This window comes from Cydia fagiglandana, chromosome 7 (genome assembly GCF_963556715.1).
Source record: "Cydia fagiglandana chromosome 7, ilCydFagi1.1, whole genome shotgun sequence".
In the NCBI taxonomy this organism is placed as follows: Eukaryota; Metazoa; Arthropoda; class Insecta; order Lepidoptera; family Tortricidae; genus Cydia; species Cydia fagiglandana.
Genome location: NC_085938.1, coordinates 8,681,182 through 8,700,724, shown reverse-complemented (window position 1 = coordinate 8,700,724; position 19,543 = coordinate 8,681,182). Strand labels below are relative to the sequence as shown.

Below are 19,543 nucleotides of genomic sequence, written 5' to 3'. Positions count from 1 at the left end.
ATTTAAAAGCCACCATTTTGGATTTAAGTGTTACCAGAATAATAAATCAAAATCAGATTAATACAACAAATTTTAATGAAATTCATAACAAACTTACGATAGATAATCTCGAATGATTATTTCTGTCTTAAATATGTATATGATAAATACTTTTTTTTCCGAAATTTAACATGTTATCTGCATTTTGGGCTTCTTTTTGTAGATAAAAAATGTATACGAGTCGGAGTCACGGGTCATTTTCCCGCTTATTTTGATATTCTTTTATGTATGGTAACATTTACTGCGAATTCTGACATCAGCCAGTGACGTCCTCCCTCAAAACAAAATCGACTAAATGATTGGACAGTCATTCGATTTTAAATTAAATAACATGGTGAAATATTATTAAGTAAAAATACAGCTATACTTTATATATTATAATCTTCAGAATGTGTTTGTATGTTTTAATAAAATAAAGAGGATTTGTATTGTATTGTACCTAGTTTGTACCTATTATACTTAATAGAGTCTCTTTTTAACCTCTTTAATGCGATTTAACAACAAACAAACTGCATTATCTACAAAATATAAGTACAAACCTATGTACATACTTATAATATCTGATCTATCTATCTATCTATTACCTTTAAACGATTAGTTCCTGTTTATTTACACGTATAGGTACTTATATATTTCGAAAATCTCGGAAATGGCTCTAACATTTCGATTAAATATGCTAAATGAGGGTTTTTGGGGGCAATAAATCGATCTAACTAGGTCGTATCTCTGGGAAAATGCGTATTTTTGAGTTTTTATAATTTTTCCGAGCAAGATGCTATTTTTTATATCTTATACATATTTATGTTTATACCTAACGTATTCATTGATTTTACACAAGGCTTATACTTAGTAGCTTAAAAGCTAGCTATTTCATAATTAAAACATTATGTAATTCGTTTATCATCATTGACGATGAATGAGAAATTGAGAATACGTGAGTCACACACACTCATAGCACGTCTTGATATTATTCAATTTGTGCAATGTTTTGTTGTAAACGTTGCGTGGGTAGGTACTACTAGGTAGGTATTTATTTATAATGCTTTTCTGATTATGGTTCAGTTCCCGTGAAGTCTGCGATGGTTACCCACAGAGAGTTGAATCCGTAGGGTTTGCAGGATTTTTTTAATAACTTTGGTGGATTTGTCAGATGGTGTCAGATGGGTGTTTCTGATTGAAAACTCTCCAGTACATATAATTCAAGTTTAAGCTAATATAGTAATTTTTAACCTACCTACCTACCTACCTTTTATATGTATACCTTTTAACTACTTATTACATACATAATGACGGTAGTTACTGACAACTATATACTTACAACAAACGAGATGGGGCATTTTGGGTCCTGGCACAGAATAAATAATATTACTAAGTACAGAAGACTCACTCTCTAACAAAACGCTTCTCTTACGATCAGCACATATATGGCCGCTAGGTGGCGACAGCGCCACGCGCGGCTTATGGCAAACCCCAAAATTAGGATTGTTCATTTTTTTTCAAATGTTCTATTTCGAAAACCATTTCGAGATATAAGGTTTTTAAACAGTTTCCGACATTTGCTGCGATATAATAATTGAGGATTGAAGATATTTCAACAAATATCCTTATGACCTTAGTTTGACCTTCTCCTGGGCTGAATGTAAAGTCATTGCATAATAAAAGTTATCGAACCATAGTAAATAAATCCGTCACTCACGTATTGTCAAAGTTATCATTGTCATCGATTGTCATAACAAATTTTTTCAGTTAAACCGCTGCGCTTGTTTGTTACAATTTGATTTATAATTAATACCTAAACAGTAGATTTCATTGCTTAATAATATATCAAAAACCTTGTTCCTATGTGTGGGAATGATTCACAAAAATAATAGTTCGAATCCACGAAGACCTACGACGTGAAAGATGGTGCCGTGAATTAAACTTGGAATACCTACCTACTTCACGTGTTACACACAGTATTGCTGTGAGAATCACGTCGATGTAAGTATAAAATTAATATTAATTTACTACAATTAAGTATTTAAAAGCTCACTTTATTGGTAGGGTCATGGTATATATTTATTTTCTGTGGTAATGTAGCCAGAGTATCTAAAGGCAAACCGTTAAACAGAGATGGTGCCTACTAGAAAGAAGGAATATACAAGAATACATAGCCATACTCAAAATTCAGCCTGAAACTGCTTTAAAAAGATATAATTTCTAATTTCCAGGTACATGTTGCAGTTCAAGCTGCTGATATCATGGTGGACAAGACTTAACAAAGAGTTGTGAATAATAAAACATGTTTTTGTTTACCTACTTTTTTATTAATTTGGGAAATATGTTATATATGTTTCCAAAAAAAATTGTAACTTTACATTAAATGTATGTTTATCATGTTCTGCACGAGCATCTGACAATGATGGCTTCTTGTTGACCATCCAGAAGAGAAGTGTATGGTTTGTTATTTACTCTGTTCCCAGGCATTATTTACGGTCGTAAAGTATTACGACGATTAATAATTAATATGACGTTCGTTTCAATACAAAATGCTCAACTTTGTTCTGGGCCCAAGTGCAGTTACATATCTCACAGCTGTATCTAAATAGGAATCACGATGACCTGAAATAATAGGATATAATTAGCAAAATTGGCATGTTCCTAATATAGTAGTATAAGTATGTAGTACAATATCCAAACAATGGTGACAAGCCGGTAGAAAGCACCCACTGGGTGCTAAGCTACCTTTAGCAATGGACGCTTGTAACGATTTTATGAATCCAATCTTCTTACAAATCGAATCAGTTAAAATATATATGATGTAGGTAACTTACATTTGTATTTTTGCTCCCTTGATTTCAGCCAAGTTATGGTTGGAGTTGGATGCTATATGGATACATACTCCAATAAAACTAAGTTATATTATATAACTTAGGCAGATTTCTGGAATCAGCTTTCTCAAATTTATAGCGTCGGTATTTTGAAATTAATGATTCAAAATAAACGAGTTTTCCATTCCAGACGATTGTTATTTATAGAAACACGTAACACTGACATTGTCGACAGGTGACATTACAATCAATTGACAATGACAACTATTTTTTTAATGCTTGTTGTTGCTTGTGCATTATCCTAATCAGCCGACGACATGTAATTTACGAGAAGTCGTATCTCATATTTTCAATAAATTATAAATATTCAACCGAGCCACGAATTACTAAATCATTCAAATTGGTATCTTAAATTAACCTATATTTGCAGAAAATAAAATAAAAATGGGGGTCTAAAAAAAATGAACAATCCTAATTGGGGCCGAACGGATGTACTTTTAGCTACCTGTAGCAAAGCGACGAAATCGCGGAGTGAGACACGCCTGGTCCTGGTCAACGAGTGTATTAAGTACCTACGTAAATATTCTTAGGTAACAACGCTAAAAAATTATCACTTTCAGACAACTTTGGGTAGCAGGAATCCAATAACTTAATACACACAAAAGTGAACGGGTAGCGCCAATGTGAGATAGGAATACTATTTAAACATAATCATCACAATACTTTTTAGGAATGTAGGTAACATAAAATGTACTGAAGAATTATACTAAATACAATAAATATATACCTACATAAAGGCAAGTTGAGGCATGTATTGTGATATCGAGAAACATTATAAGACCATTAGAAACTGTGTCAAGTCATGAGCATAGAAATACGTCGAGTAACTGAAATCAAAATAATTTACAGGAAGTAGGTATAGGTGCTGGAGCAGAATATAAACTGTTGTGAGACATATATATAACATTGAATAATGTTACACGGTTTACGACATGTCGCGCGAGTGACTTAATACAAGTGAGTCTAAACCGTAAAATTATTCAAAGGAGCAAATACCTAGAGAATCTGTGCACACTGAAGGAGGCAGCTAGCAACCTGAAGACCTTGCTAGGTTTCTTTCTGGAGGAGCTGGGGTGGTTAGAGTAGGGCTACCTCGTTTCATGCAAAATATCGATATTGGATATCGATTTGCGGGATATGCCCAGAATAACTACCTTACTAACTAACTAGGTAGTATTTGTGATGAGCAATCAGAATTGCACTGGATGTGTGTGTACGTCTATTATCCATCTATGAGGAAGATAAGGATATGTGAATAAGGATTGACAGTAATACTGCTGAGGGCTCGACTTTATGTTATTGTGTAGGAATGGTATTTAAGGAGTTTCCGCTGTCGCTGGTTCTCTAATCTCCCTATGTTACAAAAAATATATCTAAATTAGATGTATATGTATTATAATATATTATCTATCTGTTGGTTCAATGTTTAAAATAATCAAAATAATAGCTATGTACTCTTTAAAATGCTAATGGGTGCCAAAAAACTCAAATAATGCTAATGGGTAAAGTCAACTCACCTTGACACGCGCTAAATTAGTGAACCGTAGATTTCTATATAAAAATCTCTTTAACGATTTTTCTATTTCGATAGTATTTAACTAACACGATCTTTGTTTTTATACAGGGTGTTTGGTACATCGTTTGCCCAATTATAACGGCAGATAGGTTGAGTCATTTGCTATCTTCTCAAGCCTAGAAAAAAAAATTGGCCATAGTTTTATTTACTACAGCGCAAGTAAAAATTTGAAATTTACTAAAAACTGACATAGTGATGAAAAAAAAAAGTTCGCAAAATTAAAAATTTCTAGGCCTGGGAAGATAGCAAATGACTCAATCTATCTGCCGTTTTAATTTGGCAAACGTACCAAACACCCTGTATACATGTAGGAAAATGATGTGAATGAAGAGTGAATTTAAGTAATGTATAACATATTTAAATGTAGGTACCTACTATAAATAGATAAACTGAGGAAGTCGACATATTACACTTTCTATTTAAAAACTTAAAACATCTCCAATCCATATTATCTTTATTTAAATTAACTATGAGGAACAATATCTTTGGCAAAAAATAAATTGGTAAATTTTAGCTTTAGAATAAAACTAATATTACTTATAATTATTGTTCATTGAAAATTGAAAGCAACAATATGATACTCAGCAAAGTAATATTTTTATTAACGGATGAACCATTATTTCTTTGTTCTAGAGGTTTTTGATCTTGATGGACGGATTTTCTCCAGCGAGCTTTTACTTCTTTAGAGCCGAGCAGTTTTCCGTGACGGAACTCTGCGCACTGCACTGTCACTGTTGGTGGCACTCCCGAAAATATCAGTCTTGAACTGGTTTTTCTCAAAGTTTGGGACCCCTTCATTTCCTCCACCTCTCGTCCGTTAATGTACCATCGAAATTCTGAATCCCTTGCACCTCTGCAATACGCTAGTATCTCATCTCCTTCACCAAACTCTTCTGCGAGACCTTCCAGCAAAGGTCTTTTGTGCTTGTGACCATGAACCTCCATGTAAGAGGATCGAGTTTCGAATAAGTACGGCGGTGAACTCCTTTCAATGTCACATCTATATAAACCGGATGCGTCTTCGGTCAAAGCGCCAAGCTTGAGACTGCAGGCTGTCGGTCCACAGGAAACCAAGTCCACTTTACCAACTCCGAGTATTGGAAATGACATGGTGCTTGGTGTTTTGCCAGGTTTGTAGCGGAAAAATTCCGTCGGCCCTTTAAACCAGCTAAGCATGGTAAAGTTGGCATCGTATCTGCATTCGATGATGACTTCGTCTTGGCCCGGAGGGACGTCGTGTGGTACGATGAAGTAAGTGATGTTGAACGGTTGCGCCTGCGCGGCCGCGATCGTGATCATCGCAAGCGCAAGCGTCAGCATGGTGCCTGGACGCGCGCGAACATCACACTGCGCCCTCGCCGGGCCCAACGCTCTCTTAATTAAATCGTTTATTAAGCTAACACTCAACTGCCGTATCCCTCCGAGTATCAGGATATATTTTTTGTCGCTTTCAATGGATAGACAAAATTTAAATTGGTAGTTGGAAATTACTGGGGTGATTATTAATAAATAACATGTGTTGGGGATGATAATTATAGTTATTTGTCTAATTAAACTAATGGACTATGGGGGACCCTTCGGCTCCCGTTTTTCAATTATGTTGCACTTGGCCTTTTGAAGTTTAAGTAAAATATCTTAACACTGGACTGGACCAGATCTCATAAACGGTATATATAGTTAATAATAAAAAGAACTTACTCATTGTTCAATTTTATTAATTAATAAAAAAATCCCAAGTACTTACCTACTAAATCTATAATTTAGATGTATCTGACAGACAGCGGTGATAGGGTTAAAGGTAGGTATAAAAGTTGTCGTCAGACTAACGCTTTTTATGTGTCATCCGAACAAGACAAGCACTTGCTGGTTAAGTACCTACTATGATTTAGCAATTGGGCAAGTTGAATCTTATAAGCAAGTTACATTCCTTAGGTATACGTCCAAGAACTCGATTTGTATTGGGTATTGGCTGCCATTCGCTAATTTTAATGGTGAATAGAATTTAGGAATTATATTACCTTCTGACGATATAAAATACTACAGACAGTACATACATCTGTTTATCATCGGTGTGAATCATTTATAGTAATTTCCTGGAAGTGATTGTACAATACAGAGAACGAGTAAATAAAACCGTTTTCCCACATATTTGGAATCTTATGTGAGGGTTTAGGTAACACTACATATTGACCCAACTAAAATTGATTGACAAGTTTAACTTGACTATACTACAAATTCTATTATACATAATTATAATGTTCCGTTGTTGTTGATCTATATATGTTAGATTACAGAAATGATTAACAATTCAGACTCGTAAGACATACTTTGGATTGAATGTACCTCATATGCTTATTATCGTATCGTATCTGATATATAATTTTCTGTGGTATTTATCTACATTTTTGTTTCGAGTTATGAGATACCAGTCCAGTTAAAGATATTAAGCTATTTTGAGAGTAAGTTCCTATTTAAGCATTGAAAATCATTTTTTTAGAAAAGTTTGACCTCAGTTCGGTTGGAGTCATACCGGTCAAATCTCGCGTGCCCACGCGCTGCCGCTGTCTCGGAAACAAGACATTAGGTACAATATTGAAGTAATCATCTTAAGTGATATCAGTGTAATTGAATAATGCATCAGCGTAGTAACTGGCGATTAAGGTTTATGTGAGCAGGATATCTTATATACAGTTTGATTCTGGCAAACAATTATTGTAAAAGATAAAATTATCGTATTCCAGTTCGCCTTACCTCATTTACCTGATTAAGTATTAAATAAAAACAAAAATAAACTTACCCATGTTCGCAATTATAATATAGCACGAAGTGCCTGTCTTCCTGAGAACACCTTGTACCCAGCAGTGGATGTGGACGTGGACACATGGACTGAGAAGAAAGGAGATAACGGTGGTGAATGAGTATAGCTCACATATATTTCTCCTGCATTCTCATTCTGACCAGCCATTGGTTTAGGTATGGTTATTATAAGCAACTAAATTATTGGACTTTTAAATACAATACTGCTTAGTATGGTGATGTGATAATCTAGTCTTACACGAATCGTTTTTCTAAACAAGTCCGAATCACGATATAAGGTATATTTTACCTTTCGGTAATTTTGACATTTGGACACGTTCAGACACCACTAGTATTGCCGAGGATACTGCCGAAAGTGGGTTATAACATATTTTAATGCCGTGTAAGTTTTCCACATACCCGCATTTTATCGTTTTTGTTAACCCGAAAAGTAGGTTGTGATCAAGTTGTGATTCAGCTGTCACACAAAAGCTCTAAGTAATTATGTCATTGAATATTTAACCTAAAAATAATTTGTTGCCGCAAGTAAAAATTGTTCGTAGGTGTTTTTAATTTGCGGCGTCCGATGCCAGGAATTTTTTCGAGGTTGCCTTCGCCTGGCACGGGCAACCTGCCTTCAGCTCAGGGTCCGCACAGTTATGGCATGCCCGCTCCAAAAAGGTGCCACCCCCTCTTGCGCCGGAAACAGTCAAGTCAAACAGCTGGGATACTAGCTAGGCTTATTGTTATTGAAATGGTAAACATTACGGTTACCACCAGTTTTGACATTGACAGATACGCTCGCGTCTACGTAATTTACATTCTATACATCTCGCTTGCACTAATATGCGAGTACGAGCGAGATGCATAGAAAGTAAGTTATCTACTTTTAGACGCGAGCGTATCTGTCAATGTCAAAACTGGTGGTAGTGGTTCTTAAACATTATGGCCACATTCAACCCAATATTCCACGTAAACCATGGTTTTTCAGATTCCGAGTCTATCCTAAATGGGTCACGTCTACAATTTGTCGATTACGCTTGGGGCCAGTTTGTACCCCTGTATTTCTTGCCAAGATACGGGTCCGGGATACGTCACTGTGCGAATGTGGGTTAGACGAAGGCACCGTAGATCACATTTTCTTCTCCTGTCCGAGATTCAGTTACTCTTTGTATGATGTGTTACCTTCAAATATTCCGCGACCCATTAACTTTTACTCACTTCTCACTCTAATGGACCCTCCCCTAACTTCTGTCATTATTAAGTATGTACAAGAACATAATATAAAACTTTAATTATTACAGCTCTTCTATCTATCTATATTTAATTTTTACGTTTTTTTCCTCCATTTCATCCGCTATGTTGCTTGCCTTAACAATCTGTCATCCGCTTTCCGCTCTTTCTCACTAATGTTGCTACTGTGTTAATTGTGTCATGTAATGTATTTGTCTGTGATGTCCACAATAATTTGTTTGTTTTAGGTTCCCGTCTATCCTTCCACAAAAATCAAAATTTTACCGAACATTCTCGTCTCACAAGTCAAAAGTCTATACCTCGACATTGGCAGAATCCACCTTGCTAAATTTAGCAAGGAGTAAAAGCCATTAAAAAAAAAAAAAAAACCCTACCCGTAAATAGTATAGTATAGTATGGTATAGGTACTTAGGTACAATATGAGTACAATCCAATCAACATGGTAGTTTGTCAATGAGATAATGACACAAAATCGTACAGTCAAGGAATTTAAATTCCGACCCATTTCGTACTTTGTCACAGTGACAATCAATATGAAAGCCGCTAGAGACCTCATACGGTTGTCACTGTGACAAAGTACGAAATGGGTCGGAATTTAAATTCCTTGACTGTACCTAGCAGAGCAGCAGTGGCTCAGTTTGGTTAGTACAGCTTGGTACAGCTATCACACTGGTTTCGAATCCGTATGAGCTATTTACCTACAAATTAGGTCTACAAATAACTTATTCAAATTTTAAATACTTAGTTGAAATTATATTACCTACAACAATTCGGTTTAAGTACCGTAAAACGGGGTGAGTAGGTTTCGCGGGGAGAGTTGTGTTATGAATGGGGAGAGAAGGTTTGAGAGGGGGGTGAGAAGGGATTTTAAGGCTACTGCTACAAAAATAATGTATTCCAATTTAAAATGGGGCTATAGTAATAAGCATAATAAAAAAAAATCGATCCAACAATCTTCCAAAATCACCTTTGTATGAAAAACCCTCTCACGCCAAATACGAGGCACTACGGGGTGAGGTGGGTTTTCCTCTTTATCGTCAAAGTTATGAATTGGAACTACCCAAAATAAAATACACTTAATGTACTTAATGTGCTGTACATACTTAGCTTTAATCTATTACACAATAAATTACAAAATTACAGAAAATACAAACGTCCGAACCACTTATTATATACACCATTCAGTTTTCACATATAAAAATAAAATTTTATCGCGGTTTGAAAGTCAAATTTCACCCAACTCACCCCATTTTACGTTACATATTTATTGATTATATCTACCTACGCTAATCCGTCCAATCTAAATTACTTTTTTAATGGTACTAGAGATCAATATTACCGTTGCTTTTTGATTGAATAAGTCCTCGAATCAAATTGGGTAAGTAACTCTTTGAACAAATTGGTTTTGATGATACATAATGCTTTTATTATACTTGGTCAAGCCAATCTTGTCAGTAGAAAAAGGCGCGAATTTCAAATTTTCTATGGGACCATACCCTTTCGCGCCTACATTTTTTAAATTTGCCGCCTTTTTCTACTGACAAGATTTGCTTGACCAAGTATAGTTCTCGTATTGGTCTTAAGTCAGTTAACCATTGTAAATTAAAAGTAAAAGTAGGTCCAGTAGTAATATAACATGTAAAATCGTATCAACGTTTAATCGATTTTCGACTGTGAAAATAATTTCACATCACTATCAATTTTATTGCAATAGGTAAATAATGATTTAAAATTCGATCGCTTTGCTAATTTACTTTTTATTATTATTATTAGATATTGACTTATTGAGGCTTGTTTATTTGATAATTTTAATAGAAAGAACATAATACGTTATAACTACATACTCAGGCACAGCGACCTTGTCAGTAGAAAAAGGCAGCAAATGTAAAAAATCTGGCGCGAAGACAATTAGAATTTCGCGCCTTTTTCAACTGACAAGTTGGATGTCTTTCAGTATATAGTTTATTATAGACATTATAATACCAAAAGTTTTAGTATGTAATTATTAACGGAAAAGTTTCATTCTTTCATTGTCCGGGAAGTGATCATTATCTATTAAGCCATCTTAATTAAATTCATTGTGATTTGTCACGCCGAGTAGCCGAAAATTGAATTAAATTGCCCTGTTATTACTGTTATTAGGCTAATTTTACAAGATGTCATCCTTTGCGTTTTGCGCCATCTATAAGAAACCTTACGCACTAAGTTTATCGTTGCATGGTAAATAGAAAGTGGCGGTCGGTATCATGGGGTGCCAGAGCATTGAGATAGATGGCGCAAATATCAAACATTTACCTTTAGAACGGATGACTTAATTCCTCATTACTTAAAAGGCGTATATTTTAATTTTTTGCTCTTATTACAAGTCACACCCTGTATAAAACTAGCGACCCGCCCCGGCATCGCACGGGTTAAGAAATTATACACCTAACCCTTCCTCAAGAATCACTAGGTAGTATATATAGATAGATGAAAACTGCATGAAAATTAGTCCCGTGGTTTTTGAGTTTATCGCGAACATACAAACACACAAACACACAGCTAGACGCGGCGGGGGACTTAGTTTTATAAGGTGTAGTGATTATAACTTCGACAAAAATAGTTAATTACGGTTAAATAACATACAAAAACAAAAATATCATTTAAAATAACTTCTAAACTCTTTTGACCGAGCGAGCGCGCAGCGCCTCTGTTTCAGCTTGGGCGAAAATGAAATGATACCTTTCTATAGGTAAATTGCAGGTTTATTGTGGTGTGATATGAAATAAATAAAATACAATTTAGATATGGATGATTCTCGCAACGCCATGAAACGAAGGCCTTAATTGAATCTTAATTCGTCCATTAAGATTTAATTAAGGCCTTAACTATATATTTTTTTAATGTTTCACTTTAAAAACCGTTTCTCTAAACTAAATATTGTTATTTTGTTGGACTGTTGGTGGCCTTTTCTAATAAAAGTTAGCAAAGTCCATTAAGCCCTCATTTTTGTTTTCACTTTTAACTGTTTCAATATTCCTTAACACAATGTGATACGGCTCAAATTCGCATGAAGCTTGCGGAGCTGCATCTATTGTTTCCGGAACTAGTGACAACTTTCCTCGTTAAAACTAGTAGTTGGGAGTTCCAAAACAATAAATATAATTTATATTTTCAGGGTATTACAAATCTAGTCTAGCAGGGTGGAAGTAAATTGGTACTTTAGATTTATAATTAACTATTAATGGGCAGTTTTGCTTGTTAGCAGATAGTCGAGTAGAGCAGTGTCCTACCTAGAACCTATCTACACTCAATCATTTTATTTATATCCCGAAAAAGCTATATATACAGTGTGGAAAGATATGTCGGGCCCTGGAGGGAAACTACTTTAAATCATTAAGTTGGCTCATTTTACTTAAAGAAGACATTCCTTTATTTTTAAAAAGAAACTAAGCTGCATTCAAAGATATTTTAAAATTCGCTTGTCTCAACCGGGAATCGAACCGACTAAAACTTCCAAAAAATAAACACTCGCTATTTTTTTCTTCTAGTCGATACAGTTAATGTTAATGAATTAATGATAACATTTCTCCAAGAAACATTAAGTCTTACACTCGTCTCGTCTGTCGTACAAAATATCCATAAAATCGAATATTTAGTACCTACTCAAGAACTACTATTAATTTTAAGACAAGCAAAATTGAAGAAAAATCTTTGAATGCAGTTTTATTTCTTTTTAAAAATATAGGAATGTCTCCTTTAAGTATAATGAGCCAACTTAAGGATTTAAGGTAGTTTCCCTCCAGGGCCCGACTTATTTTTCCACCCTGTATAGCTTAATACAAAGGTCTGGCGTGTACCCTCCTCCGTTAGATCCGAAAATTGTCAGTTTTAATCTGCAGGGCTTAGGTAAGTACTTACTTACTGCGTGTGTCAAGATAATACATGGAATCAAAACTGACCTTTTTTATCCGATAATTCGGTTTTTGATGCATGAAAATAGTTCCTGGCCCAAGATCTGGCACGAGACATTTTATGTTTTCTGAAATAAATAAATAAATGTCTTGGACGGAGACATTTTCAATTTCAATTTTCAAGTTTCCTTCTATGGAAATTTGAAAAGATCTTGAAACAAATAAGATTCCTCGGCTCAAGACCATTTTTAGGGTTCCGTAGCCAAATGGCAAAAAACGGAACCCTTACAGATGTAAGTATACTCGATGCACCGCCAACTATACGGACACACAGATATGTATTCTCAATCGTAGAATCCCAGCGAATATCCATAATGGTCTTGTTTTGCGGGTAAGTTGGCAACTCCCGTTAACGCTCGGTTTCACATAGTTTCTCCGAATTTGTATGAATAATTGGAATAATTTGCCAGGTTATGGCTGTGTTAAGCTGTCTGGTTTGAATTAACATGTTATTTGTCTCGATACATCGTCAGTACAAGGGAAGCCGTATATTTTGTACGATTTTGTCCATATAATATACATTAATGCAATGGAAAACTCTATATTTTCTTTGGCCTGCATTTTTTTGCGAATTTACTAAATATCACCTTCCTTTCCGTTGTTCGCGCTTTACGGATAACTTCATAACGGCGAAGATTAGCATTATCACCAAGCATTGTAACAAATTTAAAATGACGTAACATTATATAGTTAATTATTCACATAAGACGTTACTAAGTGGGCTGGATACGTGTTGGCTCGCGTGCGGCACGCTATTCCGTGTCCGTATGAAAAATGGGGGGTTATGCGTTTGATTGTATCTGGCTGTCTTCGGGTTAGATTGGTAGATCTGTTGCGAATTGGGTCTGTTTGTGTTCAAATGAAAGTGTTTAAGGGCTTTTGTGCGCATTTATTTTCTAGCGCTGATAATTTTCCCGCAGTTTACAATTCATTTCAACGTTGATAAGATTTATGTACCTATTATATATATGCTTTTCTAATAAAATTACCTAACACAAATGTCCTAAATAGGTATTATAATATAAATAAGATTATCTTTATTTAGCTCTACTTTTCTAAAGAAAGATGACATGGCTGTTTTGGCGTAATTCGTATATTCATTAGATATATTATAAGAGATAGTGATATTGATTTCTAAAAAAACATGGACATTTTATAACCAATTTCACCAGAATATAACTATGTGCTAAAAATATCCTCCAAATATTAATAGCCTTATGAGTAAGTACTCGCCATTTAATCGCTTTTAAATTTCCACTCAAGCTAGCCGAGTGAAAGGCCAATGCATCCCCGCAGAGTGCAGACTATCTAAACGAGCCAACTTCCCGACTACAATCAGTGCGGGGAAGATTGAAAAAACACGCGATAAAAACGAAATTCCTCCTCATTACCATTTATATGGGAAAACTTGTGATCTCCAACAACTTAGACTCTAAATAGTTGGCAAAGGATTGAGAACTTTATACAATTTACATAGGGAATTATGTGCATAGCTTACGGACTCGGAACAAAATGTTTTTCCACAGTCGGAGGTTGCAATTTTTCAAAGAATTTCTTTCTCTGCGAGGCTTTACATATTCCGATTTGTGTTCGTTTTAAATGGAGTTTAACTTCACGAGATACTTAACGGGTTTGCTAATACAACTAGGTATAACGAAAAACGTACAAATTTTACTCGCTTTTGTTTTTAAACAATCGTTCTCTGTTTCCGCTACCCAAAGGTTGTCTGGAAGAGATCGCTCTTTAGCGATAAGACCGCCTGTTGTCTGCCTCTACATTTAATCAATTGTATTTTTCTTTTGTATCTTTTTACTGAGGTGTGTCAATAAATAGTATTCTATATATCTATCTATCTACATACATTCGTAGGTACATCGTACATCCGTTACATACGTTACATACAATGATTCGGTGTAAGTAAATTATTTATACCCGTAAAAAGACATAAATGAAACGGGTGTGTTCTGGGTGAATGAAAAAAATACAAAACCAGGCAAAACCGATGTATGCGTAACTTCTTTACCAACATACTGGAATAAGTAGGTTTTTATTTATGATTTCGTTGAAAACCTGCCTTAGTATTACCCTAGAAATATCAATTTCAACTTCCTAACGGTCCATGTCTAAGCCGCATAAATCAAAGCCTGGCTTATCAGACGCCGTGTACAGGGTTATTAAAATTGCAACTTGCTCTTTCTCGCGTGCATGTTTTTGTAGAGCCAAAGCGAGACGGTTGTGGTCATCACCAAGACGGAAGTGGACATGAGTTATGAGGTGTGGGTTCGCACTACAGCGCAAGCCGTAGATTCAGTTACTGGATTAATGTAGTGGAAGGAGGTATTTTATAACTTAATACATTAAGTTGGTTTGAAACGAAAATTGAGACTAAATGGACAAGGGGATGCATTTAGTGAAGAAAACCAATTCCAATTAGGTACTTACCAATACTATAATTTTTTTGCGCCTAATGTCGCTTCGCTAAGCTCTTCGCTTGCGTGTTTAATTACATTGCGGTTTTTGATCGGTCGGTCGAATTGGACGTAACCAACCGTCCGCAATGTAACTAAAATCGCATGTGAGTTCGCGCGCCATCGAAATCAGCCCTAAGAGTTCCTTAATTTTTTCTAGGATCGATAGACGGTAACATCATCAGATCCTATGCCGATGGGACCAACTAAAGTACATATATCCTTAAGAACATCCTGCTTCTAAATATTCAAGTCTGCTAAAAATTGGCAGCAATTATTACAAGGACAATAAAAAAACCGGCCAATGCGAGTCGGACTCGCGTTCCAAGGATTCCGTACATTAAGTCCGACTCACGCTTGACTGCACATTTCTAATAGGTTTTCCTGTCATGTATATGTAAAGAACTATTTTGTGTGTAAGTATTTTTTTCAACATTTTTGACCCAGTAGTTTCGGAGATAAACAGGGGGGGGGGGGGTTGGTAATTTTTTGGCTATTTTCTTAAATAACTTCTAACCTATATAATTTAAAATTTTGCTTAATGAGAGACTGAGACGCAATGACATTTGACAAAGAAATTGGACAGGTGGATTACCATCCTATGCAGGCGTATCTCACTCCGCGATTTCGTCGCTTTGCTACAGGTAGCTAAAAGTACATCCGTTTGACCCCAATTTTGGGGTTTGCCATAAACCGCGCGTGGCGCTGTCGCCACCTTGCGGCCATATCTGCCCTGAACGTAACAGAAGCGTTTTGTTAGAGAGTGAGTCTTCTGTACCTAGTACTATTATTTATTCTGAGCCCTAAGTAACGTTACTAGTACCTATTCGTAAAGCGTTACGTTTCGTTCCATTGGGCTAATACGCCGTGAATGCGCCGTGCTTCCCCCATTGTTTTCATATACTCGCCTCTAAATCGCGAAACTTCATGTGCGAAGTACTACAAAATGCAGGCACAAGGATGAAGATGTCTGGAAGGGCCTGGAATGGTCTTGGACTCGATGGAAATGAATGTCTAAGTACCTATTCAGTCGAGAAAATTTAATCAGACATTGCACACAATGTTCTGAGAAATGTAGGTTTAGTAGACACTAGACAGCCGAGTAGAGTTTTGATACCTACTACAAGCCGGACTTACGCTTTTAAGACCATTGCTATTACTTATAGTGGGATAGATAGGCAAAAAAGTTCTCGACTGACCACCATGAGCTACAAAATATATAAAAGAAGATACTAAGTCACGGAAAGAAACTTGATTAACGAATATACAAGCGTATTCGGGAAACGAGATAATCACAAGATCTAGAGACGATATAGAGATCAACTAGATTTACATTAGATATCGACTAGATGTGACTTGGATATCTAAGTCATAACTTGTCGAAATCGTTCAAGAGGACCTCCAGAATCGCGGAAACGTCAAATTTGACATATCTATCTTACAGATATCTTTAAATTATCCATATCGTAACTTGTTGAGGTCTAGTAGAGATCTAATTCATTTCCTGAATCGAGCCGATAGGAAGCGAAATTTTACTCCCATTGCCATCCACCCCTGCGTGAGATGTAAGTACGGTCGAAAGTATTAATTTATGACCCATTCCGTACCTTTGTCACAGTGACCATCAATAGACCTCATACTATTGTCACTGTGACAAGGTACAAAACGGGTCATAAATTAAAACTTTAGACTGTAGGTACCCATCAACATGGCACACACTCCATATGCCCCGAACCCATTTTCGAACTGTACCTAAAACTACTGTACCTATTGTGAATGTTGAATGTTGAACGACAGCTGAATCTCTTCTGCGCCCAATTACACTATCAAATAAATGGGTAAACAATAAGGGTAAAAAGGCCAAGCATAATCTTTACACAAGCTTTTACCACGGAGTGACACTTGTCGAGGGGCGCCGATAGCGGTGACACTGACAGGTGATAAGCGGAGCCAAGTGATTTCATTAACATTATCATCCATAGCTCACTGGCTCAGAAGAGATTGCTTCGCGCTAATGGTTATTTGGTCTTCATTTGTTGTGAATTTAGGATTAATTTTTAATGGGTTTTGTTTCATAATTGTGCAGTAGTTACTAGTTAGTAGTTACGTTTCAATTGGAGGGTTGATTTAGGCTCACTTGCACCATCCCACTAACCCGGGGTTAAGCGGTTAAACCGTTAACCTAGTGTCAAATTGTACTGGTAACCATGGTAACTTTAGGTTTGACCGGTTAACCCCGGGTTAGTGGAATGGTGCAAGTGGGCCTTAGGTAACTAAATAATTTGGATTCCACCTTCTTAAATAAAACAACAACAAGAGCAGCCGATGCAACGGAGCCACGCCATTTTGTCGACTAAATAGTGTTTAGTTTTAAGTTTATAAAATACATTATGTATGTTAGTCTGTAAGGTATTTGTAATACTTATGGGCCTAAACTAAATACTTACCTAAATAATAAATAAAAACTCTCCTTTGAAATTAAATCAAAACCAATTTACCATCGTAATGAAATTAAATACAAGAACATGTTATGAAATTGGACGGCGGCGAAAGAGAAAATACGTTCTGGTCGTTTGCTTTGATCGTGTCTACAAGTACTTAGCTCATGTCCCGCTGTGCGGCCAATTGACTTCGTCGCGTTTCAGACCAGTAACTGCAATACCTAAGAACGCTAGGTTCCAAGATGACACATTTTCCTTACGTAAAACTAACTTGTAGATAGTGTCGCAACACAATTTTTATAGTTATTATTCATAGCCAGGCGGCTATGAAAATGGTCAAATGATTATGATTATGGTAACGATAACGGCACCGATCATGAGACATTTGTGAAAATTTGGGGTATTTTTGATATTTCACCGACACCTGGACCCCTATTCGACAAGCGACGTTTGACGTATCGTGTTGATCTCCCGTTGATGTGGGAAAAATCATAAGTTCTCGAATACGTACAATGTCATAATTTGACATTAACAATCCACAGTTAGGGTGACAAGCAAACCAAACCGAACCACCCTTAGTTTAGAGTTGAGTTTTGGTTGTATAGCCTGACAAGTTCTTTTTTAGCCCTGATATAATGTCGCTACAAACAGCTTACATATAGCAACAATACGTGTACGTCATGAATAGTCGGGACAGTGTGTATTGGCATCGTGCAAGAGCGAGTGAGGTATACAATTATGTACATGTGAGTTGTAGAAGTATGTTTCCCAATCGAAACCCAATCGAAAGAGCATGTTTAGTTGATAATTAAGTATGAATAATTTACCTATCCGCCATAATTTGATTCTAAATATTCGACCTCCGTATATATATTTACCAGATTCAGTCACTCGTGGTGGTAATGGCTCATTCTTATAATAAATATTTTTGATTATAGCACTAAAGACGCCTTAAATGAGAAAAATAATAATTTAATAATTAATATTCATATTTAGTACAAAACTAACCAGTTTATTACAAACTCACTATGAAAATCAGTACCCGTCATGTCAACAAATAATTTCACAACATTGTTTAATGGAATGCTACTGAATCCCGTATCCTTTTTCTGTCGCAAGTATTTTAATGTATTTAAAATTATTTGTTTAGCATCGGTGTGAATTTTTTTGGGCATTTTGATTGCAAAATCTATTATTATCCTGAAATATTTACAATCATTTTCGATTTGTTTACATCGGTGACATTCAATGACTTTCAATGTCGGATGTCAAACAAAATAATTGCCATTAAAATAAATTAGTTCCATCGAAAATCCGCAACGTGGCGAGGGCTAAAAAGGAACTTGTTAGGCTTTACCAAAGTATATTATCCACCGTTGCTGGAATCAACACTCAGTATGCAATAAAATCAATATTGCAGCATCTAAACACGTATCAGGCAATCAATATTGCAGCATCTAAACATGGCATAGAACCAACAATCTGTAGATGGATTGGTACTATGCTAAATAGCCGACTAATAAAATCCTCCCTTATGGGAGATGAAATATTAGCTACGGCTACGAAGGGTTGTCCACAGGGTGGGGTTCTCTCACCAACTCTCTGGAGTCTGGTAGTTAACTCACTGTTGGAAGAACTAAACAAAGGCCCAATACATACGGTAGGGTACGCAGATGATTTAGTGATTCTTGTAAACGGGAAATTCCCGGGAACAGTATCGGAAATCATGAATAAAGCACTGAAGCAAGTGGAAAGATGGTGCAACTGTCATCAACTCTCCATAAACCCAGGCAAAACAGTAGTAATACCGTTTACCAGGAAAAAGACCCTTAATGGCATGAAGCAGCTGAAGCTTTATGGAAGGGTACTGGAAATGTCCAATGAAGTGAAATATCTAGGCGTTACACTAGATAAAGAGCTGAACTGGAGAAAGCATGTCGAACTAACAACCACCAAGGCACTTAGAGTGTTTGGAATGTGTAGATCGGCTTATGGCAAAACGTGGGGTCTAAACCCAAAGGTACTAAGATGGATCTATACCATGATGGTAAGGCCTATCATCTTGTACGGATGCCTGGCATGGTGGCCAAGGACACTAAAGAGCACATGCAGGGATGCCCTTATGAAAATACAAAGAACGGCATGC

General features: G+C 36.1%; 1 protein-coding gene across 1 annotated transcript; it reads right to left on the bottom strand.

The window, feature by feature from the left end:
* Positions 1-4,926: 4,926 nt before the first annotated feature.
* On the bottom strand, positions 4,927-5,854 carry LOC134666308 (uncharacterized). Its single transcript, XM_063523456.1, has one exon. It carries the CDS (start codon positions 5,803-5,805, stop codon positions 5,029-5,031), a length of 777 nt encoding a protein of 258 aa, XP_063379526.1. The 5' UTR covers positions 5,806-5,854; the 3' UTR covers positions 4,927-5,028.
* Between the last annotated feature and the right edge of the window lie 13,689 nt (positions 5,855-19,543).

Excerpts from the sequence above, each read along its gene's own strand:
- LOC134666308 (XM_063523456.1), bottom strand. The coding sequence starts at position 5,805 with ATGCTGACGCTTGCGCTTGCGATGATCACGATCGCGGCCGCGCAGGCG.